This window comes from Plectropomus leopardus, chromosome 1, assembly GCF_026936395.1.
Source record: "Plectropomus leopardus strain MGB_pleo_1.0 chromosome 1, ASM2693639v1, whole genome shotgun sequence".
Classification (NCBI taxonomy): domain Eukaryota; kingdom Metazoa; phylum Chordata; class Actinopteri; order Perciformes; family Serranidae; genus Plectropomus; species Plectropomus leopardus.
The window spans coordinates 2,290,602-2,309,428 of NC_142176.1; the positions used below are offsets into that span (position 1 = coordinate 2,290,602).

Consider the following 18,827-nt stretch of genomic DNA (forward strand, 5'->3'; position numbering starts at 1 on the left):
TACGTCCAAAGAACTTCTGCAAAATTAGCTGCGTTGTAACCATGGTAACCAGAGTGGGGCTCTAATAGAGACGGGCCTTTAATTGTCAAAATGTGACTCTTTTTAAAGGGACTCGTCTTTTAGTTGGGACTATATACTCGTATATGAAGTTTTACGCTTCATGTTCTCTGTGTGTGTGTTCGAGTCAGAAATAAATTCCCGCTGAACGCAGCGCGGCGGCCGTGTGTAATAGCTCATTATTCAGTACGTGATTAGAGGAGCGTTCACACATGGACTGGTTTTAAGAGTCGATCTGACTTCTTTTCATCAGCGGCGGAGCAGAACATCAGCTGCAGGACTTCAGAGAGTCGGGACAACAAAGCAGTGAGGTACGGCGCCGCGCGCTGATTGATTCCCACGTTCTTTATGGCGTGCGCGCTCGTCCGTGATGAGCAGCGTCTCTTTTCTTTCCTCCTGCAGATCGGAGGTGAGCTCCAGCAGCTCGCTGGAGTCTCCGGGTCAGTCGGGGAGGCAGCTGAGCGTCCAGGCTCTGCTGCACTCGCAGAGCGTCCAGGCCTCCGGACAGCAGGACCAGCAGGACTGTGAGATCCTGTCCTCACAGGAGGACATGTTTGACGCTGACAAGACAGGTACAGTCATTTTTGCAAAATGACAGAAGCTCAGGTCCAAGACCAGTCGCAGCAGCCACATGCGTTTGTAGGATTTAGGACATTTCTCAGATTTCATGACATTTCCCGGATTTTAGGACGTTTTTAGTATTTTAGAACCAATCTAAGATTTTAGGACATTTCTAGGATTTTAGGATGTGTCTCAGATTTAAGGACATTTCTCAGATTTTTTGTCGGGATTTTGAGGACAAGTCTAGGATTTTCAGACTTTTTTTGAAAATTCTGGACTTTCCTCAGATTTCAGGACATTTTTTAGATTTTTTTTTAAATGTTTCTGGGGTTTTAGGGCATTTCTCAATTCTGACATTTTTTAAATTTTGGACGTTTCTAGGATTTTGGACATTGCAGTCTTAGCTAGGACCTCTGTCGGGGGTGTGGGGGATCGTCCACTGGCTTTTTTTTTGATAAACAAGCTTTATTTTGGTGCTGTTTCACACACTCTGGCACCTTATGTATAGTAAAAGTACAAAAACACTATTTTTTTTTGTGAATTAGAGAATGAATGGTTGGGCGGTCACCCAGCATTCCACAGGGGGCCAGCTTTGGTCCGCAAGCCACAAGTTGAGTATCACTTTTATGTAGTCTTTCTAAGGCTACAGGTAATAGAAGAGAGTTGCTGTCGGCTCAGGTTATCAGTTCTTAATATTTTACGGCCATGAAGAAAATTCATTATACCAGTTGAAAGTTTGACTTCTGTCTTTTTCTCTGTCTCACGTCTTATATCGATACCTTTGTGCTGCCCTCAGGTGCTGCGGTGGACAGCACGGTGTCCGAGCCGGAGCAGCAGGGTCACCCCACCCCGACCCCGGCCCACACCCTGCGTCTGCTGCAGCTGTCGGGACAGGGAACGCTGGTGCAGGAGAGTCTGTCCCAGTGAGTCACTGACTGATGCTTTCACATTGACTCGTCCTGTCAGAAACGAACACGGCGTTCAAAGTGACCTCGTATTCTGCTTCCTGTAGGAGCTCTGTTGACTATGTCGCTCCGACCCAGGAGGACTTCAGCCACACCCCTTTGATCGTTCCCAGCTCGCCGACCGGACCGGAGAATGAAGACGGTGAATGATTTAACCTGCTTTAATGAATCTGAGAGTCAGCTGGTCGTTAGAGCTAAAACCTGTTTGTTTCGTCAGGTGCTGATGAGCCGATGGACACTTCGCTGCCCCCGGACGACCGAGCGGAACAAGAAAAAGAAGAACCGATGGAAACGGAGGCCGTCTCTAAGCCACAGCCGTCCGCCTCTACTCCTGTTTCCCAGAACTCCCCTGGTTTTGTGTTGGAGCGAACTCTCTCGATACCCTCCCAGCCAGACTTCTCTCACGTATGTACTTCTCATTTTTTCCTTTTTAATGAATCAGCCTCTTCATTTACTTGTTTTACTTGTTTTAGGACTCTTGCGCGCTGAACGTCTCTGAATTTTAAATGAATGAATTAATGGTTTAGTATAAAATCAACTGTTTATCTAACATGGGGCGTGTTTCGGACAATGACTTACAACTTGTGGAGTTCGCACTTTTCACAAAATATGCAAATGTCATTTTAAGGGTAATTAATAAAAAAAAAATAAATCAAAGAATGAAAAGCTCCATCTTAAACAAACTTCAGGTAACTTTAAGTACATTGAGCTGATAATAGACGAACCTCTCCTGACTGCAGGACTCTGACTTCAACTTCTGCTGTGTGCTGTTAACCATTTTTCTTGGGAAAAGAAGTTTTTAGAGGGCCTACTTCCTCTATAGCTGCCGACATTCCCAGTTAGAGAAAGGCTGAAAATAAGCTCATGTGCTTGTGGCCCCGGGCCCCCAAAACATTACATCTGCCCCTGGTAATAACAATGAGAGCTCAGCGCGAGCGGCTGGATGAGACACGGAGCGATGCGTCCTGGTGTTTCTAAATAATTCATCCAAAGTCTGATTAAAGCTGAAACTAACAAAAGTCGTCTGTAGAGTCTAAAGAAGTCACTTTCACCTCTGCTGATGTGTCTGTTTCAGACACTTTGGTGCTGTGAGGAGAAGCTGCGCTCCGTTTGTCTGTCTCACTGCGCTGCTGTCGGAACATTTGATCCGCGATGATGAAGCGCCGCTCGGTTGTGAAACGCTCAGCTGTATTTAAGAGTCAGAAGTCGTTCACTTCATTTCAAAATTATTCAACACTTCTGCTGTCGCAGTGTTTTACCGTGAGATTTTGCTCGGTGTCGTGAGACTCACGCCAGATGAGAGAGTTGTTGAAACAAACAAACAAAATAACAGACATGGTTTCATCTAATTTCATTTTTCTATGAAATTCTATGATATGAGATATATATATATATATATATATATATATATATATATATATATATATATATATATATATACCTGCAGTGCTGAATAATGAAGCAGTTATTTGTCCAAAAATGTAAAGGTATTAAAAGGCATTAAATGTAAGTGTGTAATACCATCGGACACCCTGATTTCTTGTGTGTTTTTTTCTGTTTATTTAGGACGTGTTTGTGCCGACGCAGAGCCAGGAGGCGCCACAGCAGTCGGAGAAGAAGATGACGCCGTTGCCTCGAGAGACTCAGTCTCAGCAGCTGGAGTCGGCTGCGTTCACGCTGCCTCTGCAGCTCTCTGTGAACACGCAGAGCAGCGGTCCGGCTCAGAAGGCCTCCAAGCAGACGGAGGAGGACAGCCAGGCCACGCAGATCGAGGAGTTGGAGGAGCCGCCCGGCGTCGACACCAGCGACTCTGTGACTTCACATCGGAGGAGCGAGAGCAACGGCGTCCCCTCAGAGTCACAGACCCCCAGTAGCTCTAAAGCGTCCACCTCTGCTGAATCACCAAAGCGTGCCAGCGAATGTGCCAGGAAGGAGCCGTCCAATCTGGAGTCTGACGTGCACAAAAAGACTTCTCTGAATGTACAAAATGTGAATGTAAAAGACGGCGAGAGCAAAGCGGCGAGCTCGGCTGGCGCGGTGTCCTGCTCGCAGCCAAAGCTTGATGTGTCTGTGAACAGCTGTGTGCAGGAGACGCCCCCTGACACCACGCCCTGCAGCCTGCCCTCTCAGTCTGTGGTCTCTCAGGCGTCTGCTGAGGACGCGATGAAGACATCTGTAGACCTGAAGGAAGGAGGAACTGCGAAGAGTCCGTCCGCTGAATTGTCCTCGCAGGCGAGCGGAGCGGCTAACAGTCAAACAGAGGAGCGTAAGCAGGGTGGCGTCGTGGAGGAGGAGGTGATGGAGGAGGAGGGCGAGAGCACGGTAGGGGGCGGGGCCTCAGGAATGGCTCTGCTCCTCTCTCAGAGCCAGATGCTGTCTCCGGAGCCGATGGAGGAGGACAGTGAGGACAGAGGGGAGGACAGCGTCATCGTGGTCACGGACAGCGACAGAGACTCACAGCTTCTGCAGAAAGATGTGACATCACAGTCAAAGACCAGCAGCTCCCAGCCAATCACAGGCAACGTCTCTGTCTCCACCAACGGCCACGAGTCCCAGGAGCAGAAGGAGGTGCACGCCACTTCTGATAGGCTCTCCCAGACTGAGAGGGCGGGGCCTGAACCAGAGGGGCTCAAAGACAAGAGCCTGAGCGACAGCTCGGGAGGTGAGCTGCTGCACTGTAAAAAAAAAAATTCGACCAAACACCCGTTTCTCTGCTCCGATGCATTCACTGACACCCGTATCACCTGCTCGACCAATCACAACACACGCTCACACATACACACACCGCCCCGTCTCTGAAGGAGCCACGCCACTCTGAAAACACTCGTTTAACACGCCAGACCCTCAGCGATCCTTTAAATACTGTAGATGTAACTAACTGGAGACGAGAGACAGTTCACAAAAGCGGGTCCAAGGAGCTGTCAATCAAAACCTGATCTGCCACATCCACAGTCTGGAGAAATGCTATTATCCTCAAAATGAGCTGTTTCGACTCAGATTTTTGTTCTCGATGAGACACTTAACTTTGATATAATATCTGCACTCTTATTATTGCAAGCCACGTTTCCAGAGGCTTTAAAAAAATATTAAATACAACTTTCAAGTTCCTCACCTAGGCCAAAAGTAAAAACACAAGTCCCTCTTCAGTGCTTAATGGAAATGATAAAAAATGCCCCCGTACCTTTTTATTAAAAGAAATCTAAGTAAGTGGCTATTCTGCTTTTTTACTACAGAAATTTCCTTCCACTTCACGCTTCCTAAAGAGGGCGAGCCGATTGGTCCTGCTGTTGGGGCCACGCCCCCTCTAATCAACCAGCTGAAGCAGACGTTGAGACACAGCACGCCCATCGGTGAGTCGGACAAACCGGAGCTTCACAACAACAGTCAGTCATCCGGACGTCGAGCATCACCACATGATCTGACGCGTAACTTACGCATTTTTTTTGCTTTGTCAGAAATCACATCTTTCTCTGAGAAGTCCGGCGTGGCGGCTGACGTCTCTGCAGACGGGGCGATGGCGGCCAGCGACGTCGTGTCAGGGGAAAGCGGGGACGACTCAACGGAAAAGGGAGACGGGAAGCTGAGTTTGAGGATGAAGCTGGTGACCCCGGTGGAGGAGGGCAGCTCGGAGCGTTTCAGCCTGCAGAGTGAGACATCTGTTCATGCGCCCGCTCCCGGTCGCAGGCTTCCTCCTGTGAGCGACGCCGAACGCACTCATTGACCCTTTTAGTAAAACATTTGTAATTTCTCTCCACCAGAGCCGACGCTATCAGAGGAGGACGGAGCTGTTGTCAAGGTTACCACTGTTGCCAAGGCTGTAACCAGGTAACTGTCTCCGCGTGCTCCTGATCTGAATTCTTTCATCTGTGTGTTTCTGCCTTCATTCAGTGTTTCGGGGATGAAAAGCGGCTGAAGGACGCTCTTCAGCCTGGACGGAGTCGATTCACACATCACAGTGCTGCGTGAATGAGTCCTTACTCCTGGAAATGAGTCAGCATTTTAGCGTTTATGGTTTTTTGAATGGGTTTTTGGTTGTATGCCTGAAATAAGGTCTGTGTTTAACACCAGCTGAAGAGACTTTCTTTGTTCTACGACTAAATATGTTAGCAAATACCCCACTGTCAACTTCGAAGCTCGTTCACCAGCTCTCCCTCCACCACTAGGTGTCGCTGTGTCAGCTCAGCTGCCTGTTCCACCAGGAGAAACCAGAGACTGAGCTCTGGTGGTGCATGCTGTGTACTACATACAATGAGTACACCGAGCCTCGCGGTGGTGACGGGAAAGTTATGCAACCATGGTGTAGTGTGTTTATAGCCTAACGTTCTTACTTCTGATGATTGTTTATTTGTGGAGATTATCTCACCGAAAAAAGCGTGCAAATATCATAAAAGTTTGTTTTTTCCACTGATTTTATTTTTTTGCCATAATCCAAAATCCGGTGAAACAATCCCATAGGCTTTTTGTCAAGGAACCAAGGTGAAGCTAACTTCCACGTCTGCCTGTAGAAAACGGTCATCTCTGCAGCGCTCTGGCACAGATGCTTTGACGTATTTGCGAATTGTTGCCTGTTTTTTTAAGGTGATTCAGCAGTCAGATTTAAGGATGATAATTTAAGGTCCGATAATGAAAAGTGCATGTTTCATGTCTCAGCAGCCCGTCGGTGTTCAGCCGTGTGAGGCAGGTGCACAGACAGCAGGAGGCACGAGAGGACAGCCAGGCTGGAGGCAACAGCACACCTGTCAGGTAAAGCTCTCTCTGTTAGCACACACTTCATCTCCAGGTTTCATGCTTTACGTGATGTAATCTCACAGAGCCGGATATGATTATTTGACTGACGTCAAGATGAAATCTGTAAAAATGTGTTTGAGATTATGGTTGTGGGTTGCCTTAACATCAGCAGCTTTCATGTCAGTTTCAGTCTCTCTTTTGAATCTTGCAAGTGTTTTTTTGCACTGAAAAGCAGAAATTTCAGACTTTTTTTCGTCGTATTCTCAGAGAGGTCCTGAGATTCTTGCTAGAAGTCCTAGTTTAGGAGTGATTTAGGGAAATTCTCAGAGCATCTCTGAGCAAGGAAGGGACAGAAACTTTTATCTGAGTGGGAGGGTTTGGTTGACCCTGTTGCTTCATGTGATGCTTTATTTTAAGAAATGTGATTGGTTGTCACAAGGCAGGTTTATATTACAGATTTGCTCAAAACGTAAGCAATATTTTCTTCTCCTCCGTTGATAACAACATCAAAATATTAGCAGCTTTATTTCTATTGCAGCCACCGCACTAACTGTCGTTATTTCTAATCCAAGGACACGTAGGCGTGTTATGTGAGCGATGATGGAAAGGCGAGCCCCTCATACGTGGGAGCGGCCACATATGAGAGATTTCTGGGAGCTGATAGTCCACGATTTCACAGAGGAATTGTGGATTTAAAACTTCCAGATGATCTGCTCACATGACTTATAAAAGCCTGAAATTGCCTGAAATACCACCTCATGAAAACATAAAAATTTTTGAGATAAATGGGAGTTTTTTCAAAATTGCTGTGTCCATTATGCATATTTTATATTTGCAATTTCAATCTGTGCAATTTGAGGGTTAATGGAAACCCGCCTACAGACCAGCTCTTTGGTGAGCCTGCAAGGTGCAGACACCCAATGAAAAACCAAAAATATCCAACAGAAAATTGCAGATGCAGTTTTTGTCAGTTACGCCTCAAATATCTGGAGCTCACTGCCTGATATCAGAGAGGCCACCTCATTAAATATTTTAAAAAGAAAACTAAAAACTTTTCTCTTCACTTTAGCCTTTTACTAGCTCTGACTTAGCAACTTTGCATTTTACTTCGCACTTAACGCACTGCTGCACCTCTTTAAATGTTGTATTTTCCTTAATTTTATACATTTTATTTTTAGCTTTATTATTATTGGTATTGTTATGCATTCTATTTTTTATCCTTATTTTTATCTAATTTTACTAGTATTATTAAGTGGGTTTTATCCATCTGAAGACACATTTGATGCCTTCTATTCTGATATTATTGTCTTTTTACGTGCAGGTTTTATTTTGTCTGTATGTCAGCTATGTTTTTTCATGTGAAGCACTTGGTGCATGGAATTTTTTTTCTTGTGAAGCCTGTTGGGCTGCATTTCTTGTTTGAAAGGTGCTATACAAATAACATCTATCATTATGATTATTATAAAGCTTTGTGAGTTCGGCCCCTGGTCCTGTGACACTGAATACAGTCGAGACCAGACAGGAAGGTACGAGGGCAAAAACCCTCCATATGTTCATTCCACAAGTGTCCCACTCCTCTTAGCTTTGCAGGCTCATTTCTTAACACATTTCTTAACTATTTGTAGGATTTGTAAAATGTGACTGAAATGACTTTGGGTGCCCCCCCCCGGTTCATTTTATCTGTGCAGAGTTCCACTTTCCTCAGTCCACAGTTTGACCGTTTGACCTGCAGAAGTATGAATAGCTTTCCCCTGTTGTGATGTATTTTAGTAGACAGAAATAGGTCCTGTGTGTGTGTGTGTGTGTGTGTGTGTGTGTGTGTGTGTGTGTGTGTGTGTGTGTGTGTGTGTGTGTGTGTGTGACCTACTTTTTGAGTCTGGAGGTGGGACGGTTATTTTTTGCGTATTCTCTTGAGACAGGAGGAGCAGTAAGGTGTCTTTTTTTCCTTTCACTTTGACAAAGTGTCCGTTTTGCAAATTGTCTCCTGCAGCAGTGTTAGTTTTGGCAGCTAGTTTACTTTAATTTTAGCTTTTAGATGAAAATGTTCGTCAGTCTTGGTCTCATTTTGGTCATTTTTGTCCTCCGTTGTTTTACTCTACTTTAAAGTGATGAAAAGTCATCACATTTTTGTGGTCTTTTGCTCGTTGTTTTAATTTAAACTGTTGAAATTGAGGTTACAGCTTGTGTTAAGTTTTAAAATGTAATTCAGGCATTTTTTTTTTCTACAACTACAAAATGATTTTGACACAATTACAAACTTTCAGTGTTTTTTGACAGGTGTACAGTAAGATTGAGGAGCACATACTTACTGATCTTTTATTTTATTTGTTTATTATAAGGATCCACATCAGCCGACGCCTAGAAGACAAGCGAGTCTTCCTGGAGTCCAAGACATTATAACATTACATAACAACAGAAACAAACAGTAACGGAAATTTAGATAATAATAATATTAATCAATAAAGTAAATAAATAAGTAAACAAATAAAAAATACTAACAATAATGTTAATGATTATGCAAAATACATCTACATTAACAATAATCATCAAATGATTATTAATTTACCAATCATTCAACCATTTCAAATATAATAATAATAATAATAAAAAAAAAAGGTCAAGTCTTTTTTTAACTATCTCACTCAAAAATCAACATAAAACAACCAACTGAAAAATAACTGGCGAACAAACCAATTGGAAATCTTAAAATTTATATCACTAATAAATAATTTGAGACAAACAGACAAATATTTATACCGAGGTTTACTGTAAACGCTGATTATCGATCTAACTTTCAAGAAGCAGGAAGGTATTTCAGCCTGAGTTCTGTTCTTCTCTCTTATGTCCACTAATGTTTTAATCTCGTGTTGTCACCCAAAGACAAAAAAAAAATAGTCACAGATGTCGTTATTAAAGATCTATTTGTAGCTTATCAGCGTCTTGTTTTTATTTTGAAAAAAAGTGCATTTTTAGACAAAGTTTTCTTTAACTAAATAAACTCTAATGTCGTTGAATTCTCTCTTAAATCTGCTTGTTTCTTGCATTAAACATTTAGAGTCTTGTGCTGTTTGCACGTCTGTTTGCTGTAAATAAAATACTAACATAATTAAAAATCTACAGTTGACCACAGTTTATTTAGACTCTATTATTGGCGCCATGTTTTATTGGCTGTCCGTCAGACGTCCCACAGCGTCACTTTTGTCCCTTTTAACGTGTTTTCAGAGGGGAGCTGTTCGCCTCGCCACAGAGGAGCTCCCAGACGTCCTCACAGATGTTTTCGCCGGGATGCAACAGCCTCCCCAACAGCCAATCAGAGGCTTCACCACAGGAAGTGTCAGCAGCACCGCAGGAGACCGCTAAGGATCGCCCCGGCCCCGCCGCGCAGTCCGAGGAGAGACGAGGACCGCCTCCAGCTCCAGAGACGCCCACCCCGAACAGGACAGACGCCAGACAGAGGCAGACCGCCGACAACGCCGTCACTTCCAGTCCGTCCAACAAGGTCAGTCACTGTAAACATCTGGAGCTCAACAAAGAGTTAACAGGCCTCACGTGACCTTTAAAGTGTATAAACATGTTAACAAGTGTGAACCAGAAAATGAGCAGAAAAGATCCACTTTAAACTGGACTGATATCGTCTTTCAGGCCCGATACCGATTATTGTAGTTAGGGCTGGGCGAAAAAACGCTAATGATATCAATCGCGATATAACTTAGCGATATAATTTATATAACAACCTCGATTGAAATGTGAGATGTAGTCGATAAAATGTCGATAGAACGCATTCCAGCCATGTCCGCTCCGCTCTTACTGTCTGACGGTGTCTCCGCCCATGTCTTCTAATGTCCGCTCCGCTGTCATTCTCCGTCGATGTCTCTCCAGTGTCTCCGAATGTCCGCTCACTCTCATTCGCTGCCAGTTTCTCCGCCAGTGTCTCCGAATGTCCGCTCTGCTCTCATTTTCCGCCGGTGTCTCTGCTTGTGTCTCTGCTGGACTCTCTGCCGGTGTCCGCTCACTCTCGAGGTGTCTCCGCCGATGTCTTTTAATGTCAGCTCTGCTGTCAATCTCCGTCGGTTTCTCCGTTGGTGTCTCCACCGGTGTCTCCACGAGTGTCTCTGCTGGACTCTCTGCTGGTGTCCGCTCACTCTCATTCGTTGCCGGTGTCTCTGAATGTCCGCTCACTCTCATTTTCCACGGGTGTCTCCGCCAATGTCTTTTAATGTCCGCTCCGCTGTCAGTCTCCGTCGGTGTCTCCGCCAGTGTCTCCACCAGTGTCTCTGAATGTCCGCTCTGCTCTCATTCTTCAGTTATCGGTATCTTATCGGCCAAGAGAAGCTGGAAATGATCGGTTTATCGGTATCGGTTGAAGTGATCGTTATCGTGCATCACTGGTTATCTTTGCATCATAAATTTCTTTTAGAATTTGGAATAAAACAAACTCCAAAACAAAACTTTGTTTATTGCCGTTAACAAAATGTTAAATAAAAACAAAACAGCAACTTTTTTTATGGAGTCAAGTGAAAATTTAAATAAAAGATAAATACATTAAAATAGCTCCCTGAGGTTTTTCAAAGTAAAAGTTCCTCCCATGCTGACACACTGTTTGCAGTTTTGAATTAATTAATTAATATTTATCAGCTTTTCTTTAACTGTTTGCATTTTCAGACGGTTTATGGCGGTCGCCGAGTTTCTCGATCTCTCAGGTCTTTTCAGACGCTGTTCCAGTCATGAGCGGCACACTCAGGTTCCTGGTATCAGGCGCCACCTGTTGGTGTGGATGTATATTGACATTTGAAAATCTAGACCCCCAAAACAGGACGACCTCACTTTTTCAGATATTTTCAGAGGGAAAAAATCAGTCTTATAATCGGGTCAGTACAGTATGCCTCATTATGTTGATAACGAGGAATCGGTTGACTGTAGATGCGCCCGAGGTCGAGGACTGCATTGATGTTATTCATGATATTTATGTGATGGAGAAACTTGGACTTGGACTGAACTAATATATCCTCATTAAGATCGTACTCCACTCAATTTAGGAAAACAGATTTTAATTAGTAAAATAATAAAAGTTTTCATTGAGCTACTGAACTGTGATTTTATTGTTTCTTTTCTTTAGGAGTACATGTGTGCAGCCAGACCATCTTTTCAGTTATTATTGTTATAGATTTTATTAATGTCTTTAGTTTTTAATTACTTTCTTGTTGTTTTTTTTTCCTTTTTTCTTTCTTTTTATTGTTTGTTTCTTATATTCGTGTCGCTGTTGCCTGTATGAACAATTTAGCAAGATACACTTCTAACTTATTTTGATTTTTATTTAACCTCTCTCCCGCTTTGCTATAAAACAAAAAAAGAAAAAAGGTGAAGGTATGCTGCGCTGTACGATAAACTTTAAATAAAAAAGAAAGTGCACAGGTTTCAGTTCTGAATCCGTGTGTTGATCTCTGCGTCTCTGTGTGTCTCAGCTCCGTCAGCGGACGGTGTCCCAGCAGACCAGCTTCGACGGTCCGGGACTTCGCTCCCCAACAGAGTCTCAGCCCTTCAGAAGAACCACAGGCCCCGCCCACCGCAGGCACGTGCGCACCATCCAGGAAGTGCGGACCACCGTCACACGGATCATCACAGACGTGTACTACGAGGACGGCAAAGAGGTGGATCGCAAAGTCACCGAGGTAACACACACACATTTCTCCTTTCTCCGGAAGAGTTCGAAAACTGTCTTAGGGGTCAAATTATATCGTTTTTTAACGCCGATAGCGATTGTTAATAGTTAATGACCGATATCCGATATTTGAGGTCGATATGCATTTACAATAAAAATGAAATTTTTCTGTCAATATTTAGAATTTGAACACAAAACTTTGTTTAAATGCTTTTAGCAAACTTTCAACATCAAATACAGCAAGTTCTCTTTTTTTATTAAGTCAAATTTGAATAAAAATGAATAAATAAAAAAAAGCTCCCTTTTTTTAGGTTTTACTAACTAAAAGTTCCTCCTGTACTGACACTTTTTTTGCACTTTTTAATTGATTAATTCCATCAGTGATCATTAAAAGAAAACGCCGGTACAAATAATCAGCAAAACGCCAAATATCAGCCCAAATAATCGTCCAGGCCGATAATCTGTCGACCCCGACTATATAATAAACATCTTTATGACTCCAAAAAAAGTTTGACTGTTGTTTTGTCCTCCATGATCGTCCGTCTGTCCGTCCATCTGTCCGTCCGTCTGTCCGTCTGTCTGTCCTATTCTCGTGAACACAACATCTAAAGAATATGGCACAAACATCCACTTGGACTCAATGATCAACTGATTCGATTTTGATATTCAAAGGTCAAGGTCACAGTGACCTTGTTTATGTCATTCTTGATCACTATCTCAATACAAATGGCACAAATGTCCACTTTGTCTAAAAGAAAGAATTTAAAGGTGACATAAAAATGAGAGAAAAAATATCCAGAAAACTATTTTTACAATTCTCTTAATTATATATACATACATATATATTTTTAAAATCATATTATAGAAATTTAAAAAAAAGAAAACAATTTTAATAAGAAAGACAATATTTTTGGCACTTTCTTGAGTTATTTTCTTTTTTTTGTTTGTGTGTTTGTTTTACTGTACCCCTGTTTTACTGTAGTTTTTGAAATTCCTGCTAATTTTTGGTCCATTTCTTAAGAAGTTGCTCGCTGCCCTAATTTTTTTTTTTTTTTAAGAAACTAAGCTCATTTGCTTTGGTTTCAAAGGGTTAATACATGTTGGCTGGCAATTTAATTATAATTAAAAAAAAAGTCATTGAACAATCGACGTATGTGGGCCAGTGACTGGATTTAAATGGCGTGTCTGGACTCCAGTGTAATGTTACATTATAGGAGATATAAAATAGGATTGATAAGCTCAAATGTTATTGATTTTTGGGAATAAAGATTCTCAGTAGTTTCCCATCCCGAGTGTGAAACATCCACGTTTTCACAAACACGGATGTGAACTGTAACTGCGTCTTGACTGGTGCACGGAGGCATACGGCCGTCAGACGTTCATTTTAGATTTGTCATGTAACCAGGAGAACGAGGAGCCCGTGGTGGACTGCCAGGTGTTGGACAGCGACATCTCTCCGTGCCGCACGGGCAGCAGCTCCGTGACCTCCGGTGACCTCGCTGACATCAGCTCTCTGTCGTCCAAAGCCTCCAGCCTGCAGCACAGCTCCGGAGGAACCAGCAGCAGCGGCTTCACCAGGCCGGACTTCATCATGCCGCCCAGCCGAGGGTTCCTCAGGTACCGCCTCCACCGCCACACACACACACACACACACACACACACACACACACACACACACACACACACACACACACACACCAGCGCTCACTGTTTCTCTCTGCTTCACTGTACGAGCTGCATGCTGTCACTCCTTCACCTTCTGTGACTCTCTAACACCTGCTCTCTCAGTGATTCACTGATCCCTGCCTGCTTCAGGTGCAGGTTGCTCGCAGGCACGAGTCTGGGGTCACCTGACGGCCCCTGTTCGGTTTGGTTTTGAGCGTGGCCCCAGATGAGTGCCTGTGCAACCTGACGGGCTCCGTTCGTCCCCTCTGTGTGTCTGCAGTCCCAGGAGGGGAGGCGGGCAGCAACAGAGGGGTCACAGGGGTCAAAGGGCGGGGTCAGTGGTCACGGTGAAGTCCCGGGCCTTCGTCCCGCTGATCCCCAGAGGAAGGGCTCGAAGGGGCCGACCCCCATCCCGCTCGTCCCTGTCCAGGTGAGTCCTCACTGAGGCTCGCCTGCACTCAAAGAACCCAAAGACTAGACAACGATAACCCAAACCGTCGCTAACACTTTCCTCTTTCACTCGTCTTCTCACTCACAGCTGCGACTAATCCTCACCTCAGAGACCGATTCTCTGATTGACCTTTCACCCGATCAATAAATGATGTGTTTCTCATGTTAATGTCAAAAAATTCTCAGATTTCTCAGATTCTCAGCTCAAACAAGAGAACTTTTTGTCATAAAAAACAGCTTTAACGATCACAGTTGTTGGTAGATTTTCTGTCTGTTGACTTATCTTTAATGTCTGCAAGTGAAAAACTCAGATTTCGTGATACTTTTTTTTCTAAATGTGCAGTGTATTTAATGTCGACTGCACAATGTGTTGTTATGCTTCACTGCAATCTAAAAAATTGAATCTTTAACCAGAAAAAACTCTTGAGAATAAGAAAGTGTAAAAAGTGGGACCGGAAAAAGTGTCTGTAGGTCGTTATTAGACGAGGGCTGTGCAATAAATCGAATTTTGATTTCAGTTTCTGCTCCCAACATTTACGAAAACAATGTAATCGATAAAAAAACAAATATTTTTCCACGTGTACCCTTATTTCACCCCTCCTTCCCTCAGCCTGAGCTCAACAGCTGCCGTCGATACGACCGGCGAGGCGAGTTTCATCAGCACGAGGAAAGAGCGTTTGTTCGTTATGTGTGAAGGAATACGAGGCGCCTGATGTGGAGAAAAAAAGTATAAAAAGTAAGATCTGCTGCACGGAGGCGTCTGCACCACATGACAACGCGTCAAATCTTTTTATTCAGCTTAAGTTAAAATAGACCAAATAATAATTTAAAAAAAGAGTAAAGGAAAACCCCGTCGACATCCACCGCAACGCATCATCAGTTAAACACACGTCATAAAAAGCAGATTTATAGGAATTAAATTTAGGGTTTAAAAGAAGCTCAAACAGAAAAGTATTGAATTCAAGTTCAGCTGTTTTTAATAAATGCAACATTTTCACAGTCAGTGGTGGTAAATGATCGAGGTTTCAATATTGACCGAAAACAATTGTGATAATGATTTTTTCCGTAATGGAGCAGCCGTAAATTAGACCCGACAGACTGTGGAGCAACAAGTTTTCTGCGACGGAGCACCATAAAAAGATTCGGTGAGATTTTTAGAGTTAAAACTGAAATAGTGAGGGCGTGTCTTTAGTTTGCAGCCGGCGCCTTTAAATCGTCACCGCCTGCTGTCTGACCTCGTCTCTCTCTCTAAGGGGGGGAGGCGGCGGCTCGCTGCACAGGCTCGGCGCTCAGCCTCAGTCCTCCTCGGAGGACGAGCCCTACACCCGCATCCATCCCGCTCGCCTCCCCGTCAGCCCCACAGACGGCGAGCTCCCCAGTCACTCGGACTCGCTCAGGTCGTCGCCGGAGGCGAGCTCGGTGGGCAGCAGCTTCGTGGGCCTGCGGGTGGTGGCCAAGTGGTCGTCCAACGGCTACTTCTACTCGGGCCGCATCATCAAGGACGCCGGGGAGGGGAGGTTCCGCCTGCGGTTTGACGACGGCTACGAGTGCGAGGTGGCGGGGAAGGACATCCTGCTGTGTGATCCCATCCCGCTGGAGACGGAGGTCACGGCTCTGCTGGAGGACGAGTACTTCAGCATCGGTGAGTTCGAGACGGCGTCAGTGAGAAGCACAGATAGTTTCAGAGAGACGCCGCAGACATCTGATGCTCCGCTTCATTATTTTACACGTTATTTTTGGTGCAATTTTCACTCTTAATCAATCTGCTCACAAATTTCTGAAAGACAAGACAGTATCCTAAAAAAAGAGAGCGATTCACTGGAAAATGATCACATAACTGGGGCAAAATATCAGGGAACTATATTTATAATTAATATAATTACTTATTTACAATTAGGTCAGAGAAAAAAATATTCGTATATATCTTTTATTTTTACTCTGTCACTTTTTTCAGGTCATTTCCATTTTTTTTTTATTCTTCAATGATTAAAACATCTGCTGGCACGAATACTTGGTATTAAATGTCTCAGAAATCGCTAAAAAAAATTCTAAAAGACAAGAAAAGTACCTGAAAATTATCTCATTAAAAAGAGAGCAAATTATTGGAAAATTATCACATAACTATGGAAAAATATCAGGAAACTTTATTTATAATTAATCTAATAACATTTATAATTGAGTTACAGTAAAAAATAATATTGTTTTGTTTTATTATTTTTACCTTATCACGTCATTTCCGTTTTTTGTTCTTTTACTTTTCTTTTTTATGCTAATTTCAGGTAATATTCTTGTTGATTTTTTACAGTTTTTTGCTCATTTCTTTTTTAGTTACTTATTGACTTTATTTCTATGTTTTTGTGAGATGTCAAGTAATTACAATTTAGTTGTAAGTAACTTTTATGGTGATTTTTCAAGTATTTTAAATCTTTTAATGAGACAAAACCAGACATTCCCACACATTCATTTATTATTGGCGGCTCGCAACGAAACATCTGATGCCGTGAATACTTGACATTAAATGTCTCAGAAATTGCTCAAAAATTTCAGAAAGAAAAGAAAATGACCTGGAAAATATCTGTAAAAAAAAGAGAGCAAATCATTGGAAAATTATCACAGACCTATGGAAAAATATCAGGAAACTATATTCATAATTAATCTCACAGCATATTATCTATAACATTTTACTTTTATTTTATCACGTTTTTTAGGTTATTTCCATTTTTTGTTCTTTTACTTTTCTCTTTCTGTGTTAATTTCAGGTAATTTTCTTGTAGATTTTTTCTGAATTTCTTTTTTTTTTCTCGTTTCTTGTTTAGTTACTTAATGACTTCATTCCCATGTTTGTGAGAATGTAATAATGATTGTAATGAACTCTCGTTTGATTTCTCTGGTATTTTTAATAATCTGATGAGACAGAAACAGACTTTCATGGTTTCCCCAACTTTTATTTATTTGTGGCGGCCCACAAAGATTAAAACATCTGCTGCCCCGAATTTGATTTAATATTTTTGAAGTTGCCCTGTTCATTAGAATTAATTAGAAATTTATTATTACTATTAATTATTATTGATTATTACTTATTAATTAGAATTATTTTTACCGTTTTTTACCCTAGTTCTGCATCGCACCTCGTGGAGCGCAGAGCGTACTCTGGGCACAGACGGAGCAGCAGATCACCAGACGCAGTGAAAATCAAACTTAACTGTTGATTTTGTGGTGTCTAAAAACTGTGTGTGTGTGTGTGTGCGCGCGTGTGCGTGCGTGTGCGTGCGTGCGTGCAGGTGTTGTTCGGGGCCATAAAACAGAGGGTCAGGACCTGTTCTACAGCGTGGAGAGGGACGGACAGAAGCAGTGGTACAACAGGACGGCGGTCATCCTGTCTCTGGAGCAGGGGAACAAGCTGAGGGAGCAGCACAGCCTCGGACCCTACGAGCCCTCCACGCCGCTCGCCAAGGCCTCCGACATCAGCCTCGGTAAGAGCAAACCGGCAGAGGGACGAAACTTAGCGAGGGCAGCGAAACATCTTTGTTAATAAAAAAACGTCGATTTTCTCCTCAGATAACCTGGTGGAGGGAAAGAGGCGGCGCAGAGGGGGCCCCGGCGCCGAGAACACGCCCGACCACAGCTCCTCCAGCAGCCCCCGCACCCCCGGCCCCTCCGGCAAGAGGAAGCTGATGAGCTCAGAGGACGCCAGGACGCCGGCCAAGAGGGGCCGCAGAGGCCTGGGCGCCAGAGCCGGTACGCAGACCCCCCGCTCGCCAAAACCATGACTGCATCTGAACACAAGGAATTTTTAAGTTTTTATTTAACAATTTTTTAAATCTTTAATTTTGAGTTTTTTTACTGAATACGTCCGTCAGAGTTCAGCTTTTTCACAGTGACGTCTGTCAGCTAGTTAGTGTTAAATTTTCATGTCTTATTCTCACATGAACTGACTTTTACAGAGTTTTTAATCAGCGACTTTTTAAATGGCTTTTAGAAAAATGATTTTTGTTTACGTTGTTCTTAACGGTGCGTTGAGCGTGTGAGCGAGGGGTCGACGGATTTTGGTTTTTTTTTCGATTATTAGTAGTTAATGAGAACGATAATCGGTATTTGTAACTTTATATGCATTTTGGTAAAAATGAAATTCTTTCTGTCAATATTCATGATTTGGAATATAACAAACTCCAACACAAAACTTTGTTTAAATTCTTTTAGCAAATATTTTAGCAAAACTGAGACAACTTTTAATATAAAGTCAAGTGAAAATTTAAAAAAAAATTTCGTTGCACTTTTTAATTAATTAATTTTATTGGCAATTATTTTAATAAAAGGCCGATACAGATAATCTATAAAGGGCCAAATTATCGGCTCCAATAATCAGCCAGGTTGATAATCTGTCGACCCCTAACGCCAACATTTGAATTCTTGTTTAGGGTCCGTTAGTTGATTATAATAAGAATATTCCTGCTGACTGGATGAAAAGTCGCCGTCAGATCTCAGATGTTGTTGTTAATATTGTTTTGGAGTCAGTAATGTGTGATTTTTGTTTTCACGGAGTGTAACTGAGACATTCAGGACAGTCGGTGTCCGTCCTCTGCTGCTGTCTGCCGGCTGCTGCTGAGGCCGATTTGGTAATTTGACGTCTGTTGTGTTGGTCCGCAGGTGGAGGGAACATCCGGTGTGTGTTTCTCTAAAGTCACGGGTGGATTTGCTTTGAGAATCATTTTAATAACGACTGTGTAAACTGTATATTTGAT

General features: G+C 43.0%; 1 protein-coding gene across 7 annotated transcripts in view; it reads left to right on the forward strand.

The window, feature by feature from the left end:
- The window catches only part of tp53bp1 (tumor protein p53 binding protein, 1), a 33,915-nt gene that overhangs the window by 10,421 nt on the left and 4,667 nt on the right, over window positions 1-18,827 (forward strand). For 4 of the 7 annotated variants that reach the window (XM_088079312.1, XM_088079539.1, XM_088079366.1 and 1 more), the window contains 17 exons: window positions 311-368; window positions 460-629; window positions 1,415-1,541; window positions 1,631-1,725; window positions 1,801-1,988; window positions 3,150-4,245; window positions 4,817-4,933; window positions 5,039-5,230; window positions 5,342-5,408; window positions 6,234-6,326; window positions 9,534-9,810; window positions 11,774-11,980; window positions 13,376-13,587; window positions 13,916-14,065; window positions 15,339-15,727; window positions 17,367-17,558; window positions 17,644-17,823. In XM_088079312.1, the coding sequence (XP_087935438.1) occupies window positions 311-368; window positions 460-629; window positions 1,415-1,541; window positions 1,631-1,725; window positions 1,801-1,988; window positions 3,150-4,245; window positions 4,817-4,933; window positions 5,039-5,230; window positions 5,342-5,408; window positions 6,234-6,326; window positions 9,534-9,810; window positions 11,774-11,980; window positions 13,376-13,587; window positions 13,916-14,065; window positions 15,339-15,727; window positions 17,367-17,558; window positions 17,644-17,823 (3,810 nt within the window). Of the gene's footprint in view, window positions 1-310; window positions 369-459; window positions 630-1,414; window positions 1,542-1,630; window positions 1,726-1,800; window positions 1,989-3,149; window positions 4,246-4,816; window positions 4,934-5,038; window positions 5,231-5,341; window positions 5,409-6,233; window positions 6,327-9,533; window positions 9,811-11,773; window positions 11,981-13,375; window positions 13,588-13,915; window positions 14,066-15,338; window positions 15,728-17,366; window positions 17,559-17,643; window positions 17,824-18,627; window positions 18,702-18,827 lie in introns of all 7 variants that reach the window. The other 3 variants (XR_015776924.1, XM_088079420.1, XM_088079464.1) reach the window with 3 other exon arrangements.